Here is a 22,382-nt window from a genome sequence, read left to right as displayed (position 1 = left end):
CTCCAAAAATCAATGTTGGAGCACACTACTTGTCACCCAGTATTATCCTGGTCTTGAATAAATCAATCAGATACTTCAACAAGGCCATGAATTCCTAAAATCATGCACTGAAATGAGATCCCTTCTGTCTGAGATTTTGCCCACAATACCTAGAATAGCTTTTTGTCACCCTCCCAATTTCCGCAATATCCTTATCAGACCCTATGCTCCTTCTGCTCCCATCTCCCTACCCTATGGCTCCTACCCCTGTGACTGCCCCTGCTCCAAGACTTGCCCTATGCACCCTCCTACCACCATCCATTCCAGTCCTGTAACTGGCGAAGCATATGCTATCAAAGGGAGAGCCACCTGTGTAATGACACGTCATATAACAGCTGTTATGTAAACACTGTTTGGCCTTTTACATTGGCATGACTACCACCCAGTTTTTAGTTAGGATGAATGGGCATAGGCAAAGGGTGTATACTGGCAACTTGCAATACCCTGTTACAGAGCACACTCTACAACATGACAATCTTGACCTCGGCACCTGTTTCACCACATGTGTCATTGGATTCTTCCCCCAGACACCAGTTTCTCAGACCTCTGCAGGCAGGACCTGGCACTACCACCCTTAATTTATGTTAAGTTCTTTCGTCTCAGCATTTCTTCACTGTATCTACTCTTTGCTTCACTCCATTTTAGTCTTCTACATCTTCCATTGTATTACCCACCTCCCACCTCTTATGTACAATGCACTTCGTTTTTCACTCTTCTTAACTAATGCACGATGTTTAGGCAGTAACCTCTGTCTGCATATTACCCTGTTTTCCACCTTTAAGCTCTCAGGTTTTCTAATCTCGTCCGATACAATCCCCAACAATCAGTCTTTCCTTCTCATCCCATATGGTAAGTCTCTCCTGACCTGTGTGACTTTCCCAAAATCTACCTCTTTTTCTAGTCCTCTCCAGTCTTTTTCCTTCACCTCTCTTCCTGCCCCTTCAACCCTTCTGCCTGAAGAAGTATCCACTGGATCTGAAAGCTTTCCAGTTACAACCGTCTTTTATGTGTGTGTTCTGCCGGCACTTGGCGAGTCGATTTTTTTATCTATTCAATTAAATAATTTTTCCATATAATGCTTTACCAGACTTTCTTGGGAAACCTCCTGTTGCTGCACCAATTGTTCTGGTTATGACCAATGATGACCAAGAATCATTTATGTGATTCTGTCAAAATATTAAGTCTACTATAGTACCAGTATTCTTAACATTGTCCCCAAAATTTGAGATGGTTTCGGAGGACTTTGGCCCTCTTTAGTCTTGCCGATTATTTGGGTATTATTTTCATTTTATTCTAACTGCTATGTGCATTATAGCTCCCAAATCTCTGGCAGCAGTACTAGGAAAACGTAAGAAAGTACTGTTCATGTCTAATTGAAATGAGAGGAAAAATCTTAAATTTTCAACTTATTTCGTAAACAGAGTTGTTATTGCATTTAAGTTGTTAATTTTCATTTTTAGATGACATCTTCTAAGAGATCATCATGAAACCTACATTCCTTGACATCATGAGATCTACATTCCTTGATGACAGTAGGAATTGCTGGTGTGGAGCATGTCCGTCCGTGGAGGTGTGAAAAGTGAGCAGTGTTTTCCACATCAGCATGGACGGACCTGCTCCATGCCAGTGATTCCTACTGTCATAGATCTGATGACAATGTCTACCGTAACACACACACACACACACACACACACACACACACACACACACACACACACCTACCTACTGTTTACTACTGACTCTGCATCCTGACAGTAATGATGGAATCAGACAACACTGTGTCAACATGAATTATGTAAGTGTGGGAAAGGTATATGGGGCATACTACACTCAAAGGAACGAGGTCAAGGCAAAAGACAGATAGGAATAACAATGGGTACAAAGGAAGAGGCGGAAGGTGGATGTTTCGTAGTAGGAGAAGGGGATAAAGATTTAAGCAAAGATTAAAACTGGTGCACTTGGATGGAGTAGAAACATAACTGGAGAAAAGTGCGACTGATTTTTAAGCGGAGGAAGGACTGATGCAGTAGCAGAAGACAGTGCACGAAAGGTGGAGGACAGCATTAAACAATGAGTGAGACACAAGAAACTGAGGGGTGAATGATATATGACAAGAGTTCTCACCTGTGCAAATTCAGAAAATCTGGGGATGGAAAGAGACATATTCTAAAGCAGCTCATTAAGTCAACCACATTGTGCTGAAGAGCATGCACTGCAGGGTGGTGGCTATTCATGGAGGTGAGTAGATTGTTCCTGGTCATACTCATAAATAACGAGCAGTGAGGTTGGCGTATAATGTAACTACATCCTCAACTGGCCCGTCTTTGAGAGAGAGAATACCCATTACTGGCTTGGATGGGGTTGTAGGACAGAACCGGTCCAGGGCAGGGCAAGAGCAAGAGCAGGATAGGCACACAATACCCAGTTGGTGTTGACTGAATGGTGTAACAGGTTTATTCCTCTTAACAGCTTCTGTTCTCTTCTGTGTTCTCTCTTCCAATTCTCCTTCAATTGTCTCTGCTTTTCAAAATTAAGTGTTCCCTGGTGAACAATTTGTCACCATTTGGATCTATCTAGGGCTGCAGTTTCCCAATCATTTGTGTATATTAAACATTTTGCATATTTGACTTGAGGGCATCTTTATATCATTCTGTTTGCCCTCCCTGATTGCACTGGACATTCTTTAATTGGGAGAACATGATTTGCTTAGGGAGACAGGAGTGTGGCTGGTGGATGATACGACCAGCCCAGCAAAGTTGGTGTTTGACAATTTTTGCTTAAATGCTGGTGGAGTTGGTTTCTTCCAAAATGCTGTTGCTTGTTTGCCAATCCTACCACTTTACATTCAATATTCTCCTTAGGGAGCGTTGGTGGTATTTTTCTAAGGACTTCAAGTGACACCTGTAGGTGGTCCAGGTTTCACATCCATAAAGAAATGTAGGCATGATAATTGCACTGTATACTGTAAGCATAGTTTTAACACTCAACTCATGGTTATCAAATACTCTTTTCAAAAGAAGACCATATGCAGTACTTGTAAACTTTAATTGGTTTTGAATTTCTGCATCTATGTCAGACAGATGGCTTCCCAGGTATGGAAAATACTCTACAATCTCTAGAGGTGTACCGTCAACTGTTATAACTGGAGCTGCTGCAGTGGAATTTGGGGCCGGCTGATAGAGGACTTTTGTTTTGTCTGTGTTAAGCTCTAGACCAACGGATTTCTATGCCAGAGTGAATGCATTTACAGTTGTTTGTAGATCCTCCTCTGTGTTTGCCAAGATAACATTACCATCAGTGAACTGAAGTTCAATGACAGCTGTTGTGGTTATTTTACTTTTAGCTCAGAGTCTGCTAAGGCTGAGTAGCTTACCATCAGTCCTATAAGCTATTTCAACACCCAACAGTGGGTTTCCTTAACAAGGTGAAGTATGGTACCCACAAACATCAAGAGAAGGCTAGGTGCAACAACACTTCCCTGCTTGACTCCCGAGGTAATCTTAAATGTTTCTCTGGGTCCACTGCTGGCAAGGACAGCAGCATTTATGTCGTCATGTAGAAGTCTAAGTATTTTAATGTATTTTCCAGGACATTCATTTGATGCCAGAATTTCCAAGAGAGCTCATCGATTAACAGAGTCAAAGGTTTAAATAAGGTCTATGAATACCGTGTACAGGAGTGGGTTCTGTTCTTTATATTTTTCTTGCATTTACCTTGCACTGAAAATCGTAGCCACCGTGCCTTGATTAGATCAAAAGCTGCACTGTGTTTCAGGTAGGGGTTTTTCAGCCAGAGAAAGTAGTCTGTTGGAGATAATCCTAGCAAGAATCTTTCCAGCTGTTGAGAGTAGTGATATTCCTCAGTATTTTCCACAATGTGTCTTATCACCTTTTTTGAATATAGTAATAAAAGCAGTGTTAGGCAGATCTGCAGGTATTGTCTCAGTGTTCCACACATTGGTAATAAGGGTTTGAAAGTTTTTGATTGATTTGGTGCTGTCATTTTTAAATAGTTCAGCCGGGATTCCATCCAGTCCAGGGGATTTGTCATTCTTCAGTTGCTGGATAGCTTCAACCTCTTGAAGGGAAGGGTCATCACTCATATGGCCTTGAATGGGCTTTTGTGGTATTTTCGTAAAAATGTACTCCCACACATCTGAATCTCTTTTTAGAAGTTCTTCAAAGAGCTCCTTCCACCAAGAGCCGATAAATGCCAAATCTCGTCTTTAGATCGAAGGGGGTTTACGCCTATTTTGGAGGGGCCATAGATCACTTTTGTGGCAATGAAGAAGACTCTGGCTGCTGCTAAAATTTCCATTTCGGTTGATTTTATAGTCTACCATTGGTTTTTGAGAGCTCTGGGTTTCCTTTGAACATCGGCTTTGGCATGGGGATAAACTTATTGTTGTGAACTGGCTGTGGATCATTTTGTCAGGCATTGTAGGCCTTTCTTTTTTTATCTGACATGCTTTGAATTTCATCACCATTTTTGTCAAACCAGTTTCAATGCTTTCTGTGGATGAATCCAGTTGATTCTTGGCAAGTTGAAAGCATGATGGTTTTCAATCTTGACCAGTGTTCTTCAACATTGTCAGGATATTCAGCAGGCAACTTTTGCTTCACAACGTTCTGGAACTTCTTTTGAATCTCTTTATCCAACTTTTGCTTCACAATGTTCTGGAACTTCTTTTGGATCTCTTTATCTTTTAGTCATTCAAGATTTAGCAGATGTTTTGCTTGTTTCTTTTGCTTCCAATGTTTGGGTGGCACTTTTAGAGTCATTACTGAACAGACCGTTCAATGATCTGTCCAGCAGTCATCAGCCTGAGCTACAGTTCTTGTGATCACACATCATGTTGATCTCTAGATCACACAATCACATAATTATGTGAGCCATGGCGAGCTGGTGCCAGTCTTATTTTGTCCATTTATCATTGAGATCGGTTGTGGTTGAGGTAAGCTATCTTTGCTTTTCACATGTATTATCTTGCGGCTTCACAGGCAAAGTGAGTTGGTTGTTAGCCTTCGACAGGAACCCTCAATATCTCGTGTCATTCATGGGGGAGACGAGTGTCAACGGCTGCTGAACAAGTGTGATAAGTGTGATGACCGTTACACGTTGTGGTGTGAAACTGGTTGGGTGTTTTGCCAATATGGGCAGCTTGGAGATACAAGTCCTGTGACTTCGCTGGGAACAAAATTCGAAGGGAAGCGGTGAAGCTATGGAACCCGCTCCCTTGTATTGTGTACCTGATATGGAGTAAGTCATCGTAACTGTTTGTTCACTGACACACTCAAAGATTTTAAATTTTATTATTATTATGGGACACTTTCTTAGTCTAGCTAAATGGTGGCCGTTATTTGAAAATGTTCTCAGAAGTTTTTTTGTGTCTCTTGCAATCAAAAGATTTTATGTTGCTGTTTTTAAAGCCTGCACTCTATTAATACGGTTGGGTACATGTGTAAGTGAGTCAAAGGTTCTGTGCAGTGTTTCTATGTTTCAGAGTTATTGGAATGTCTTTGTGATTCGGGCAGAAACCTTTAATTGTGCCAGCGCCTTGGTAGGGAGTGAAATGTCATCCAAGGTCTAGGCCTGGCAGTGTTTAAGAACCTGGCCACTACCTGAGTTGGTCACATACCCCCTTCCAAAGTTTACTATTTTTCTTCCTTCCGTCAAGGCGGGGGTTAAGCTGGTAGATGTATATATTTTATATGTAACCTGTTTGTATACAAACTTGTTTTCTTAAATATTACAGACTAGCAACTGGCTAAACCTTAAACTGCATAGCATCCGCTGAGTTCCTTGTGCAGCTTTTTCAAGTGATTTTTTATTAACACTTATTTTTTTAAGATCAGTGTCTCTGTTGTAGTTTTTTTGATTAAGTGATTCTATCTTGTTATGTAATGGCATCTTAGTTTGGCACTAGTGCTCAAGTGTTATCAAGTCACCATCTACCTTTAATTGTTTCATTATATCTATTTTGAGGGAAGTCCTATATGGGAGTTTGAAGTTCTCAAGTTTGTCAGTAATCCCCTTTTCTTAATTTGGAATTGTTTGTTAGAGTACTGAGTACGCTGGGTTTCTAATTGTATTTGCAAAGTTTTATCTAGTGGCTTGTCCACAATTTCTAATTTCATAATGCCAATAAAGTGTCTTAATTATAAAGTGTGACTACCAAACATGATTCCATCCCGCTTCCTCTTTTATGGTATTTAAGATATATGTGCAAATGTGGCATAACTAAGGAATTACGTATCACTATGAGATGCCAGTGTTTTGACCTGGGGTGTTGCCATGTGGTTTTATACTTAGTTTTCTGTCAAAAGAGTGTGTTTGTAATGACGAGCTCGTGTTCTGAGCATTTAGTCAGAAGAAGGGTTCCACTGCCTATACCCTCCTTTCCAATGATAACTTTCCATAGTGCATTGAAATCACCTAGTAGAATAATTTTATCTGATCGAGGTATGATTGATAGGAGTTGGTTATAGAATTCTTCATTTTTACCATCTTCTGAGTGTAGGCTTGGTGGGTATGCACTAATTATAGTAGCTTTTTGGTTGTTCACAAGTTTGAGATGGAGGGTCATAAGTCTTTCATTTATTCCATAGGGTAGTTCGTCTAGATCATCGACAAATTGATTCCTCACAGCAAATCCTACTCCATGGGTATGAGGCTCATTTTCATCTTTCCAATAGAAAGTGTAGTTTCCATATCTGACTAAACATAGTCAGCCTGACCAACCAACTACCTGACTGGATGGCCGCATCCAGAGGGCGGCCGAAACAAAAAGAAGAAACAAAACTTAAATATTGCTACCGGGAATGTTCAAAATCTCATTGACTCTGACAAAAGCAACAGACAACAACAAAGAACAGTTATTGTGGAACATGCGAATGGATATAGTAGCAATGAAGAAATAATTTAAAAATGTCATGCACGATATGTCAAATTTTCACATGTCTCACTATTTATGACATCATGTCTCCTGAACTGTGTGTCATACAATGGTTTAACACTGTAGGTACATTCAGGTCTGTGAAATTTATTCTAAACAGAGTTAGTGGAAAAGAAGCAATAAATTTAAATTTCATACATGATGTGGCGGCTTTTCACACCTCTCATTGTTTATGACATCATATCTCTGAAACTATGGGTCATACGATGATATAATTTTGCACTTACATTCAGTGATTTATGTGCATACTGTCTGAATACGTTGTACGAGGGTTGACTGGAAAGTAATGCCTTCGTAACTCTTCAACAGTTGGCAGCATTGGTATGTGGCAGGTAATGGCTTGTTCTGTAGCCTCTTCTCTACAGCTCCAGTTGGCAGGAAGCCTTAGCATTGAACGGTTATGTTGTTACAGTGTAAAGTATGGAACTCTACACAGACAGTTGGTCAATGCGATTTAAGCAACGTGCAGTCATTGAATTCTTGACAGCAAGAGATGTCGCCCCAAAGGAGATTCATCAGGGAATGAAAGCAGTTTACGGTGATTGTGTTGATGTGAATAAAGTGCGTTGTTGGGCAAATAAGTTTAAAGATGTTGAGGCGGAAACATCTGACCTACATTACAAACTAAGATTTGGACGTCCTGTGACAGCAACCACCGAGTTTCACAGGCAAAATGTTGACCGATTGATTCAGGACAGTCGTCCTATCACTCAGAGAGAAATTGCAAGCACAATCAGCATTTCACGAGAACGTGTGGGTCACATTATTGCTTTGCTTGGCTGTTGGAAGATCTGTGCACGATGGGTACCCTGGATGGTGACTCCTGAAATGAAAGTGCACAGACTTCAAATTTGCCAGTAACTCCTCTCGCATTACAAGAATGAAGGTGATGCCTTTCTCCATTCAATTGTGACAGGAGACGAAACATGGGTACACCATTACGACACATAGGCGAAACGTCAGTCTATGGAATATTGACACAAAGACTCGCCACAGACAAAGAAATTCAAGATGCAGCCCTCACTGGAAAAATTATGGCCACATTGTTCTGGGATACAGATGGTGTTATCCACGTCGATTTCCTCGATCTCGGAACAACAATAAATTCAGAGTGTTACATCACAACACTGCGAACTCTGAAACAATGGATAACAAGGGTCCGAAAGGAAAAGGGAAATATTTTCCTGCAGCACGATTATCCAAACCACACACTTCACATGTCACCACAGCAGAACTTCAAAGACTGAATCTCACCACCGTATGGCATCCTCCATACAGTCCAGATTTAGCACCATCTGACTTCCATCTGTTCCCAATAATGAAAGACAATCTGCGGGGACATCAGTCGACTTCTTCCATGATGGCTTCAGAAAACTTGTTCATCATTGGCAAAAATGAATCCAATTGGCTAGTGATTAAGTGGAAAAGTGAATACGGTTATTAAATATCACATTCTAAGAATTATTTCTGCATTTGATTTATTAAAATATTCCCATCCAAACCCAATTAACAAAGGTGGATGCATTACTTTTCATTCAACCCTCGTAGTAAAGAAGTAATAAATTACAATGTCATGCTTCATGTGGTACATTTGCTGTATGGACAGCAGAAAAGTAATAAACATCCTTGCTTTCATCATTTTGTAGGGATTGACAATGAGAAAAAATTTTGTAATAAAGGTTTGAAATTATGTGTGAAGTTTGTTGCAAGTCACTAAGTGCTCTCATTCTCAAATATTGGATGAATGAAGTCTCAGAATTCATGTATTGCACGCCACACTGCTTTTTTGCATCCGTTCCTCTGATAGGTCATAGCAGCAACCAAAGAGTATTCTTCATTGCCACAAAAACGATCTATGGCCCCTCCAAAATAGGCCTAAACCCCCTTCGATCTAAAGATAAGATTTGGCATCTATTGGCTCTTGGTGGAAAGAGCTCTTTGAAGAACTTCTAAAGAGAGATTCAGATGTGTGGGAGTACATTTTTACAAAAATACTAGAAAAGCCCATTCAAGACCATATGAGTGAAGACTGTTCCCTTCAAGAGGTTGAAGCTATCCAGCAACTGAGGAATGACAAAGCCCCTGGACTGGATGGAATCCCGGCTGAACTATTTAAAAATGGCAGCACCAAATCAATCAAAAACTTTCAAACCCTTATTACCAAGGTGTGGAACACTGAGACAATACCTGCAGATTTGCCTAACACTACTTTTATTACTATATTAAAAAAAAGTGATAAGACACATTGTGGAAACTACCGAGGAATATCACTACTCTCAACAGCTGGAAAGATTCTTGCTGGGATTCTCTCCAACAGACTTGCCTGACAGCAAGGTATATGTATACCAAGTTTAGTTGAAATCTGTCCAGTGATTTAGGAGATATCAAGAACACACACACACACACACACACACACACACACACACACACACACACACACACACAACTTTTTATAATATATATGGACAAAAAAGTAGTAAATACAAAATAAAAAGAACTGAAATATAGCAGTATCACACCGTAGTTGACACATGAATGTGAAGGAATTAGTGACGATAGGTATGAAAACTCTATTACAGAACTGACATAATATGAAATGGTAGTCCATACAAGCCTGCAAAAGTTGACAGCACATTTCTGGTATCATGTGAATTTGGCAAATTTGATGAACGCTGTCCAACCCTTAGAAGCTACAATGATAAACCTCCCAGTGAAGCTTGAAATTGAGGATCTGTAGTTAGAATTTTAATGGGATGGATTACGTTTTGGAACAGAAGAATCCTTCAGTATGCAGGCTACAATGTGGTGTGGTGCAAGGGGAATGTTGGAAAATGCATACAACAATACACAGAGGTGAAAGTGATGGGATGGCAACTACATACGATAGTAGTATCGCAGTGCATTGGCAAAGCTGCCTTTTGCTCAGGTGATTCATGTGAAAGGGTTTCCAATGTGATTATGACCACATGACAGGAATTAACAGACTTTGATCGCCGAATGGGAGTTTGATCTAGATGCATAGGACATTTCATTTTGGAAATAATTAGGGAATCCAGTATTCAAGATCCACAGTGTCAAGAGTGTGCCGAGAATACCGAATTTCAGGCATTATCTCTCTCCACAGACAATGCAGAAGTCTAAGAGCTTCACTTAATGATCAAGAGCAGTAGCATTTGTGTAGAGTTGTTAGTGCTAACAGACAAGCAACACTGCATTTGGGGGGGGGGGGGATTAAAAAAAAAAAATATATTCAAAGTGGGATGTACGACAAATGTATCCATTAGGACAGCGCAGTGAAATTTGGCATTACTGGGCTATGGCAGTAGATGACCTATGCGAGTTCCTTTGCTAACAGCATGATATTGCTTGCAGTGCCTCTCCCGGGCTAACGACTGTATCGACTGGGCCCCTGACTGATTGGGTGTAGGAGGAAGGTCTTCTAGAAATCGAATTACATCTATATCTCTCTGAGCAGCACCAAGAAAGAGCACCTAGCCATGAGCAGCAGGCTCAAGAAGAAAATCATGGTTCCTCTAGGCTATGGGAAATGAGGTAAGCCTACACTTCCTCACAGATGCCTATGACGGAAGACAAGGAGCCTCATCAGCTATGATGAGTTATTATAGTACACAGACTATGATGTGGTTACTTATAAGAATGTGTTCAGTGCAAAACTGAAAAAAGCTAAACAACACAGTAATCAGATGGGCAATAGCAAACACCAAGCCTGAAGTTAAAATTAAATCTTTAAAGAGGAAAATAAAAGGTTGTCTCCAAGTTGTACCCAAAAGTGACAAAAAATGTCTCTTAGGAAATTTCAGATAAGGCTAATCAAGGGAGGCTAATCAAGCTGGAACCAGTCTTTTCAATAAAAGTAGGAAAGATCAGAGAGTTAAAGCAGACATACTTTCACCAGTATGCAAGGCAAAGCAAGAAAAAACACACATATTACACGCTAAAGAACCACTAGAAATTTGCTGATGTTTGGCCCAGCTAGTAATGAAGATAATTGATAATGCTAATTTTTAGCAAAACCTAGGAAGTGAGCCATCCAAACCTAGGCCTCCTCAACTTATTTTTTTTTTTGAAATTTGTGGTAAGGTCTTATGGGACCAAACTGCTGAGGTCACCGGTCCCTAAGCCTACACACTACTTAATCTAACTTAAGCTATGGACAACACAAACACCTATGCCCAAGGGAGGACTCGAATCTCCGACGTGGTGAGTTATTATTTATGATGTATCTTCTTAGAGGAGAACCTGCTGTACTGTATCCATAAGCAAAATTTACAGTTGTGACATAGCTGTTTCAAGTTCATTAGCAGCTCTCAAAGATGTGCAGAGAAACTCCTGAACAGTGTCACTGATGACAAATCTGAACACACACAGTTTTGAACATTTACAAAGAGTTAAAATTTCATATCCACTTTGGAACTGAACAAGATTTCCAAATAAAGAAAGCAGTTTGCTAACATGTATGCCATGAGTTCACACACTGCAGGTACCACTGATGTTTCAATGTATAACTTGTTCATCTACACATCTTCCAAGTTCATTTCAGACAATGCTTCCCTTTCAACTATGTCACTGGAGAGAAAGACAAGTAAGGGTTGAGTGAAACATCCTGAGAGTTTATATTTGCATCCAACACCTAAGCACTCAAAAAATACACTGTCCAGTCACATTATTCATTCATCATTGCTTCAACCCACATTTGATAAGTTGTGTTGTCATATGTGCAACTGAGCAGCAGTAATATAAAATAAACAGCGAGGTAGGTGAGAAAAATTTAGGATGCATTTAACGAAATGATGCAGATTCCCACAATGAGGTTGTTATCTACAAGTTAGTTAGTAATTTAATAAGTGCAAACATGCTTCTCGGGTTTGCCGCCGGATCGTATTGTGTAACTCTCACAATATTTCCTCGATGCAACTGCTCAACATCATCAGCTGCTGCTGTCACTGCTGCAAGGCGCGACTGATGATAATTGCACAGCAGCGTCGGAATTTGTCATGACGGGAGCAGGCAATACACGTGCGCGGGAAGACGCTCGTAGTTGGAAGAATGCGGCACACCTGGTGTCCCCTGCTGGGAGCCACAGAAATGCCATCTGCGCGTGTGCTATGGGCAATGACTGTGCTGCCGGACGGTCCTGCGGTTAAAGTCTGAACTAAATCTCAGTTATGCATTGCGTCACTTGATGAATTGGAAGTTCTTGTTTTCCCTGTTTTTGATTTAATGGTAGCCAGTGCTGGATTCCAGGTGGCACTTAGTTGAAAACCTGCATCCCTGTTGATAAGAGTGTCCGCCGTGCGGATACGTATGGCCTCCTTAACAACACGGTCCCAGAAAGATGACACTGGGGATAAAATTTCCTTGTTGTCTTTGACCGAGCACAATAAATTTCTCAATTTTGCTGGTGCCCAAAAAACACACTTGACGTCGTGCTTTTTGAGGATTCTTTCTATTCTCGAAGACATGCTGCCAAAATGGAGCAAGAACAATGTTGCAGTGGGTGCCTCCGTATCTTCATTTACAGCCCTGCTTCGAGTTTGCTTGGAATGGAATGCATGGCATATCTGCCTATCGGAATAGCCATTCTGTTGGGATACTGTTCTCAGGTGTTGTAGCTCACCAGGTAGACTGTCGGCATCTGAGACTACATGTGCCCTATGCACCAAAGAGCATAGGACACTACCGCATTGCGCAGGATGATGGCAACTTGTGGCCTGCAAATATAGCTCTGCACGAGATGATTTGCAATAGATGCTGTGTCCCAGTGTACCATCAGCTCTTCTTCCGACTAAGACGTCCAGGAATGGTAAGATGCCATCCTTTTCCACTTCCATAATGAATTGTATATTGGGATGGAGCAAGTTCAGACGTCGGAGAAACACAGGCAATGTCTCTACTCCATGGGGCCACACCACAAAAGTATAGTCTACATACCGTCAAAAACAAGAAGGTTTGAGACTTGCCGACTGCAGTGCTTTTTCCTCAAAGTCTTCCATAAAATAGTTGGCCACCATGGGGGACAGGGGACTTCCCATGGTGACACCGTGCACTTGTTCAAAACATTGGTCACTGAATAAGAAACAAGTTGAGGTAAGCACATGTTTAAATAATGCCACAATGACTATCTCAAACGGCTGCTGATAAGCTCTAACGAGTCCTTCAGAGGTACTTTCGTAAACAAAGATTTAACGTCAAAACTAACCAAAATATCCGACGCTTGTAACTTAAGTGTCTTCAGGTGTCCTATGAAGTCCTCTGAATTCCGGATATGGTGATCACATTTGCCTATGAGAGGTCCCAATAGTGTAGTAAGATGTTTGGCCAGAAAATAAGTAGGAGCTCCAATGTTGCTCACTATTTGGCAAAGAGGTGTCCCATCCTTGTGAATCTTGTGTAGGCCGTACAGTCTTGGGGGAATTGCAGCCTGTTGGCATAGGCTTTTGGTCACTTTAGAAGGAATAAAACTCTTCTTGAGAAGATCTACTATTTTTCTCTGGATTTTGCCAGTCGGATCCTCTCTTAGCTTGCGATAGGCACGATTGTCGAGCAGCGCCTCCATCTTGCCATTGTATTCAACTCATGGTGGCGTTCTCCTTGTCAGCAGATAAAATGACGAGTTCTTTGTCCGCTCTCAAGTCTCGCAGAGCCTTCCTTTCTGCTGAACTGATGTTGAACTTGCTCGGTGGGGCTCATGTTAAAATTTGGCAGATGTCTCTACTGATCTCTTCTGCAACGTCACTGGGAAGCTTCAAAATTGCCTGTTCTATGCCAGCTATGACATCTCGGATTGGAGCTGTCCGTGGTGTTGGTGCATAGTTCAAACCTTTCTCGAGCACTGCAGCAGCTGCGTCGACGAGGATTCTACCCATTAGATTAAACACGGTGCGTCAACGTGGTGCATTCCCTTCTTGCTGTTGGGCCTCGAGACGAGAATACTTGGACATTTGGCGGACCTTGGCTTCTTGTTTTGACCAGTCAGCTGGCACCCAGGTAGCGCTATCTACCCAATCCCAGGATAACGCACCAAGAGAATGTTCTCCATCCTGGATCCTTCCGACGATTGTAGCAGTGTGTGCGTGCTTTCAAACATTCAAACTGTACAAGTCAAAGGTCATCTGTCCGATGGAGCACAAAACATGATTCATTTGACAAGGCTACCTGTCACTAATCAATGTATGTCCAGTTGCGATACTGGCGTGTAAATTGCAGCCTTAATTGCTGATGAACAGCAGATAGTACAGCTGCATGAACCAGGTGCCTGTTGCAGAGGCACATGTGCAGCAACATTTGCTGAACGATCAATGAGGAGACATTAACGGTAGCACGTTGGTTCATCTGGGAGGTTAGTTGCACAATAGTTGCATGTCTATTTGTTTGCACCCATCTCCACAGCTGACTTCCATTCCTACTGTCTATGGCTCATGTTACACCACAGCTGCCTTGGCAATGGCTTTGGATAGTGCTATTTTGCCTTGCACGGTATACTTTAACCACAGTGGCATGCAAACAGTTGATGTGCATTGTATAGCCTCCACTGCTAGTGCTGCCACCTGCCATCTGTGAGTAGTTATCATGCATTTAAATCTAACATAGATAGTGGTCAGATTAATGCGACTGAACTGTGTGTGATTTCTTCATCACAAACATATCATTTTCTGACATTTTAAGATAGCAAATTGTACCAACAATTTATTTATTTATTTATTTATTTATTGTTCCGTGGGACCACATTTAGGAGAAGTCTCCATGGTCATGGAACGAGTCAATACATGAAATTATAACACGATTGTAGAAACACATAAAATGAAACAAGTCGTTAGTTTAAATAAAGAAAATCAAGAATGTAACACTGGAATTTGCTTAATTTTTTATCTCTTCCAGGAGCTCCTCGACAGAATAGAAGGAGTGAGCCATGAGGAAACTCTTCAGTTTAGACTTAAAAGTGTTTGGGCTACTGCTAAGATTTTTGAGTTCTTGTGGTAGCTTATTGAAAATGGATGCAGCAGAATACTGCACTCCTTTCTGCACAAGAGTCAAGGAAGTGCATTCCACATGCAGATTTGATTTCTGCCTAGTATTAACTGAGTGAAAGCTGCTAACTCTTGGGAATAAGCTAATATTGCTAACAACAAACGACATTAAAGAAAATACATACTGTGAGGGCAATGTCAAAATTCCCAGACTATTGAATAGGGGTCGACAAGAGGTTTTCGAACTTACACCATACATAGCTCGAACAGCCCGTTTTTGAGCCAAAAATACCCTTTTTGAATCAGAAGAATTACCCCAAAAAATAATACCATATGACATAAGCGTATGAAAATATGCGAAGTATACTACTTTTCGTGTTGAAATGTCACTTATTTCAGATACTGTTCTAATGGTAAATAAAGCGGCATTTAGTTTCTGAACAAGATCCTGAACATGGGCTTTCCACAACAGCTTACTATCTATCCGTACGCCTAGGAACTTGAACTGTTCCGTCTCGCTTATAACATGCCCATTCTGTCTGATTAAAATGTCAGTTCTTGTTGAATTGTGGGTTAGAAACTGTAAAAACTGAGTCTTACTGTGATTTAGCATCAAATTATTTTCCACAAGCCACGAACTTACTTCATGAACTACATTATTTGATAATGTTTCAATATTACACACAAGATCCTTCACTACCAAGGTGGTGTCATCAGCAAACAGAAATATTTTTGAATCACCTGTAATACTAGAAGGCATATCATTTACATAAATAAGGAACAGCAGTGGCCCCAGCACCGACCCTTGGGGAACGCCCCATTTAACAGTGCCCCATTGGGACTGAACATCATTACCACTCTCAATATTGCGGAGGATTACCTTCTGCTTTCTGTTCTTAAAGTAGGAGGCGAACCAATTGTAAGCTACTCCCCTTACTCCATAATGTTCCAACTTCTGCAGTAATATTTTGTGGTCAACACAGTCAAAAGCCTTCGTTAGATCAAAGAAAACACCTAACGTTCTCAACCTTTTATTTAATCCGTCCAAAACCTCACAGAGAAAAGAGAATATAGCATTTTCAGTTGTTAAGCCATTTCTAAAACCAAACTGTACATTTGACAGCAAATTATGTGAATTTAAATGCTGCAGTAACCTTGTATATACAAGCCTCTCGATAACTTTAGCAAACACCGATGGCATAGAAATAGGTCTATAATTGTCAACATTATCCCTGTCTCCCTTTTTATAAAGTGGCTTCACTACCGAGTACTTTAATCGGTCAGGAAACCGACCACTGCTAAAGGAAAAGTTACAGATATGGCTAAGTACTGAGCTAATATACGTGGAACAATACTTCAGTATTCTGCTAGATACCCCGTCATATCCATGAGAGTTCTTGGTCTTTAGTGATTTAATTATTAACTCAATCTCCCTCTTGTCAGTATCATGGAGGAGCATTTCAGGTAACAGTCTCGGAACACTTTTTTCTAAGAGCGCTATATGATTCCCTGTTGGGACTAGGTTTCTATTTAGTTCACCTGCTATATTCAGAAAGTGATTATTAAGTACTGTACATATATGCGACTTATCAGCAACACGGACATCCCCACTACGCACTGATTCTATATCCTCGACCTGTCTCTGCAGACCAGCCACTTCCTTTACGACTGACCATATGGTTTTAATTTTATCCTGAGACTTAGCTATTCTATCTGCATACCACATACTTTTTGCCTTCCTAATAACTTTTTTAAGCACCTTACAATACTGTTTGTAATGGGCTGCTGCATTTAGATTTTGACTGTTTCTAACGTTTTGATATAATTGCCACTTTGTTCTACAAGATATTCTTATCCCTTTAGTCAGCCACCCAGGCTGCCTGTTTGTGCTAGTACCCTGTTTTAAACGTTCTAACGGAAAGCAACTTTCAAAGAGCACGAGAAAAGTCTTGAGGAAAGCATTATATTTATCGTCTACTGTATCAGCACTATAAACATCTTGCCAATCTTGTTCCTTGATAAGGTTTACAAAAGTCTGTACAGCAACTGGATCAGCTTTCCTAAAAAGTTGGTAACTATATTTAACATGTGTTGAAGCACAAAAATCTTTTAGACTTAAAATTTGTGCATCATGATCTGAAAGGCCATTCACCTTTTTGCTAACAGAATGCCCTTCTAATAATGACGAATGAACAAAAATATTGTCTATGGTTGTTCTACTGTTCCCTTGCACTCTCGTTGGAAAGAATATGGTTTGCATAAGATTATATGAATTAAGGAGGTCTACCAGCATCCTTTTCCTTGCACAATCACTTATACAATTAATATTGAAGTCACCACATATAACTAACTTTTTGTATTTCCTATAAAGTGAACCAAGAACCTCCTCTAGCTTTAGCAAAAATGTTGTGAAATCGGAGTCTGGGGATCTATAAATAACAACAGTAAGAAGTTTAGCTCCACTAAATTTAACCACACCTGCACAACATTCAAACACCTTTTCAGTGCAGTACTTTGAAACATCAATTGACTCAAATGGGATACCGTTTCTCACATACATGGCTACTCCCCCACACCGCAAAGAGCTCCTAGAAAAGCTGCCAGCCAACCTGTATCCTGGTAAAGGAAGCCTCTGAATTATCTCCTTATTTAAGAAGTGTTCAGATATACCAATAATTTCAGAGTCAACATCTATAAGCAGTTCACTAACTTTATCTCGAATACCTTGTATATTTTGATGAAATATACTAATTCCCTCATTAATCGGATACCCAAGCTTTGTAGAAAGTGGTTTCTTTGTTAGAGAGACTTCCCTTAAGCAGGAATACCTATCAGCTGACTTCAATCTAAAAAAGGTACAGCTCTAACACCCACAACTACCGGAATTTTCCCATGAGTGATCCCACCACCCCCACCTATGCTGTCACCTATAAGTTTTGCCAACCTCCCCTTCCCATACCTGTTGAGGTGCAGGCCATGTCTAGTGAAACCCGTCCTACTGATAGACTCCACCGACACCACTGAAATGTGACTCATGCCTTCTGTCATCAGCGCACCCCCAAGTCTCATGTTATTACGCCTGACGGCTATATTAAGATGAGGCCGATCGTGACGCTGAAACAGTTCCACGAAATGCACATTCGTGTTGCCAGTCTGAGTGGCTATCTTTTCCAGGTCACCATCTATGTCATACTTCCCATCCCTATCAATACTATTACCAGCCCCACCCACAATCACTACCTGATCCTCTTTAGTAAAATCCCTACATAACCCCCCTATGTTAAAAGTCACCTGAGCCAATCCTGCATTAGGCTTCACAATGCTGGTGACCTGGTACTCACTCCCCAAAACTTCCTGCAACTGCTGGCCTACACCTCTACCATGAGAACTACCTAACAGCAGAACCTTCTTCTTTCTCTTAGACTTTGCAACTGTCCTAGCCACCGTAACTGCTGAGGTCTGCTGCATACTTCCTACATCTACAGCTACTAGAGATTCCTCTCCACTAGACTCTGACAGTTGGTCATATCTATTACAAACACCAATAGTAAAACTATCTGAAAATCTCCTTCTCCTAGCAGATCTCTTGCCAACAGCCAGCTCCCATTCCCCAACCCCCTTCTCCCTCCTCATCCTATCTAGCTCCTCCTGTGCGTTTTTCAACTGCACCTGAAGGGCACAGATCTTACGCTCCTGCTCCTCTATCAACTTACTCTTGCTACATAACCTGCAGTTCCAGGAGAGGATCTCACCAGAATGCCCACTGGCTTCCCCACTGCATTCCCCCCAGTGAAAATACTTCGAACAAGTCTCACACCGCAATCCACTACTCACAAACCTACGGCAAAGCCCACACTTCTCACTCATGGTAAAATTTTACAATTATTGAAACAAGAAAACAACTTTATCTAAGTTCCGCTACTACAATAAGAAGATGTTAAAAACTGACTACAATTATCACAAACTTGCTCTACAAGGGAAGTAACTACTATTATTGAAAGTATTAATCAACAACAAATGAGAATATAACAAAATACTAACACAGAAAGAAAATCAAACGTCTAATGACAGTAACGAAACTGAAAGCAGTTCGCAAAAATTTCTTCTGAAGTTATTTCACCGGAAAACACCAAGAACACCGGTTGAAGACCACTAAAGTTCCTAAATAAAATACTATACACAAACAATTAATTAGTACTTAGCTTTCGATGCGCCGCTACAGTTGCAACTGGTCAGCGCGGAATGTAAACACGGGTAAGAGGTTAAGTTGCTCGATACGAAACACTCACAAATATCAGGCCACAACACACGAAATGCAGAGGTGAATGAAGAAACCACTAATAAGTCACTTATATAGTAAATATTATCACAAAAACAGTTAAAATATATATCTGAAAACTAAAAATAGATGAAAACTTAGAGAGCGATCTCACACGCAGTCACGCGCTTATGACGTCACACCAAAGACCAATGACACATGTGACACTTTAGATCTGTAACCAGTATTACAATACTGTGTCTTCTTGGTTCAGTGACACAAAAAGCCATCTTGCATCGTATTGATTCATATAGTTTCACAGTGGACTGCTGAAATCCAGCAGGACTTTACATGTTTTCCATATAAGTAAATTTTTCACTATGTGAAAATCTACATTGTGACGTTACAAAACTCATCCCTCTCCACATTCAACATTCAAATAAAACTTTTCCTTCCCATGTGAGAACAGCTTTACTGCTGATATTTGGTTTGTGTAATTTGCTTACCTTGTTTATGATAGAAACAGCGCTCCTGATCCCCTCCCGTGTTTCATACATGGATGCAGGTCGCTGAATGGTAGAGCGACCCCTCATATCTTGAACAGGTTCATAACCATTAGGCTGAGGAGAGGCGACTGTGGGAATATTGAGACCTGCTGACTGCAGCAACTGCCGAAGTTCCTGATTTTCAGCAAGTAAGCTGCTGACCTGCAAGTAAGATTAACTTTTTTGGATGCCACGAACTGGAAAGAAATTAAATGTCATCACATTCAAAAGGAAAAACATGCCACTGTTTACATTGTAACAACCTTTACCATATAGTTTCGTAATTATTTATGGACAAAACTACATTTCACTCACAGATTCTTCTGAAACTGAAAACTGATAGATTCTGAAGCTCAAAACCTTTTTCCACTTCCTCTTATTCCTTGTTCTTTTGTTGCCACAAATAACAGAAACTAACAAACTATTTAGACAGCTACTTGGTGGAAGTTAGGTTGCCACATAAATACTTCTGCTAATTAATCATGGTTTAGGGCTTTGTGTATCATGTGAATGTGTACATCAACTGTTAGAATCAAAATTATGCAGTTGATAGAGGATCCTAAAGTGAATGTTTTGAGACAAGGAACTAATGGTCAGAAATGAATATTTCAAATAGTATTGACGACATTGGTGAGCAATGTGTACGAGACAAATGTTGCATACTGTTCTCCCCCCCTCACTAACAACTGGCTGCCTCATCAACATTAACAGTACTACCTTAACGATATCAAATAATATACAAAACAACAACAATAAGATTTGTAAAACCACATTTGGTTGTGAGCATTACTCTGATGTATGATCCAGCAGAATATAGCACTTGGAAAGCCAAAAAAATGTACAGAGGAAAAGTTCCACTACAGGTATCATCCTAATGAATAATTTTATTGGTGTGGATACAAAATTATGAAAAACTGTTTTGCTCAAGCCATAAATGGTTGGCCAAGGTTTTAACACATAGTTGCCCACACATTAGAATTTGAGGAGATGATGTTGGATTGTGAAAGAAAGTACTGATAAATAAGCACCCATACATGTTCTCATAAAATACAGTGTGGTTACTGGTGGAGCAGCAGTTGGATTCCAGTCATAAACAATGTGAACAAGCAAGGGGCCATATGATTTTATACCCTGAGTTCAGCTTTTTCAGTGGGTTAACCAGCACAATATTGCAGCAGTGAATTTCCTGTATTATAAATGAAACTATATGGTTCCGGAGACCTTTTCATGTTTCAAACATGACATAAAGACATTTGTAGTTCTTATAAACCTTTCTATCAAGTTACTTTAAAATGGGATAATCTGACACTTTCCCCCACTTTCTACAATTTCTTTATTCTTCCAAAATATTGTAACTAGTCTATACAGATGCCTCATTCACTCCTACTGCTTTACCACTCTTCGCCTTCTGTGTGGTTTCCTCCATTCTAGCACCTTAAGATGTGAAAAATAATTGAGTTTGATTAATACAGGCTGTTTCAAAAAGGACTTTAAAAATTCATATAAATTTAATGAAAGAAGATAGAGAGCTGGGTTTAGTGTTATTTTGTAGGGAAACACATCAAGTTTTTTTACTTTTAACTGAAGGTGTTGCATGTGGCTTCCGTTGGTTATCCTGCACACCTCCCATTGGAAGTCAATTTCTCCCCAAACTCACTGTAGCATTGCAGGTGTAACTTGCTGCTCTGAGTTGAAGTAGAGAAGCTGGCACAGGAGGTACAAACATGATATCCTTGATGAGCCCCATTTAAAAAAAGTCTGGGGAATGTGGGGGCCACGCAATTGGCACATCACAGCCAATCTATTGACCTGGAAAGCAGTCACTGAGGAAATCCCAGATGTCAGCCAGGTAGTGGTGTGGTGCACCCTTTTGCATGAAGTAAACATTTCGGTTAGTCATCCTCATTGATCTGTGGTGTCAGAAATTGTTGTAACATATCCAGGCACACTATCCTGTTGCTGGTTATCTCACAGGAAATAAGGAAGGAGTCATACACTTTGTTCTTGCTCAGTGCACAAAAAATGTTCAGTTTAGTGCTAGCACGAACATGTTGCAATGTTTGATGTGGATTTTCACTGCCCCAAAGCGTACAGTTGTGTGTGTTAACCTCGAGTGAAAAGTCAGTTCATCAGAAAAGATTATTTTGTGCAAGAAATGTTCATCCTCATGTAATCAATTTAACATATCCATGCAGAAGTTCTTGCAAGAAATTTTATCAGTGTTTTTTATTGCTTGTACAATAGTCAGTCTGTACAGTTTCAAATGCAAACAGTTTCTCAACACACGCCGAACAGTCGTATGTGGGATTTGCAGTTCGCGAGATGCATGTCGGGTCAATATTGTAGGACTGTTGACAATATGTCAGCTCACTCGTTCAGTGACATTGGCAGATGTCCTTGGATGACCTAATGATTTCCCATGTCTTACTGAGCATGCTGTTTCTACAAAACATTTATGCCACTCATAAATTGTAGGCATTCTAGGAGGACCTTTAGTGTACTTGGTATGGAAATTATCTGAATTGTTGTCACCAACTTCGATTCTTCAAACCAAAACACACATCCAGCATGCTCAGTCCAGTGAAGGCAACTGTCTT

At 40.4% G+C, this 22,382-nt stretch overlaps 1 protein-coding gene across 3 annotated transcripts in view; it reads right to left on the bottom strand.

Moving 5' to 3' along the window:
* LOC126479952 (ARF GTPase-activating protein GIT1) overlaps positions 1 to 22,382 on the bottom strand; it is a 223,215-nt gene that overhangs the window by 9,623 nt on the left and 191,210 nt on the right. For all 3 annotated transcript variants that reach the window (XM_050103828.1, XM_050103830.1, XM_050103827.1), the window contains exon 11: positions 19,747 to 19,947. In XM_050103828.1, the coding sequence (XP_049959785.1) occupies positions 19,747 to 19,947 (201 nt within the window). The remainder of the gene's footprint in view (positions 1 to 19,746; positions 19,948 to 22,382) is intronic.

Source organism: Schistocerca serialis, chromosome 1 (assembly GCF_023864345.2).
Source record: "Schistocerca serialis cubense isolate TAMUIC-IGC-003099 chromosome 1, iqSchSeri2.2, whole genome shotgun sequence".
Taxonomy (NCBI): domain Eukaryota; kingdom Metazoa; phylum Arthropoda; class Insecta; order Orthoptera; family Acrididae; genus Schistocerca; species Schistocerca serialis.
This window is presented reverse-complemented; position numbering and strand designations above follow the sequence as displayed.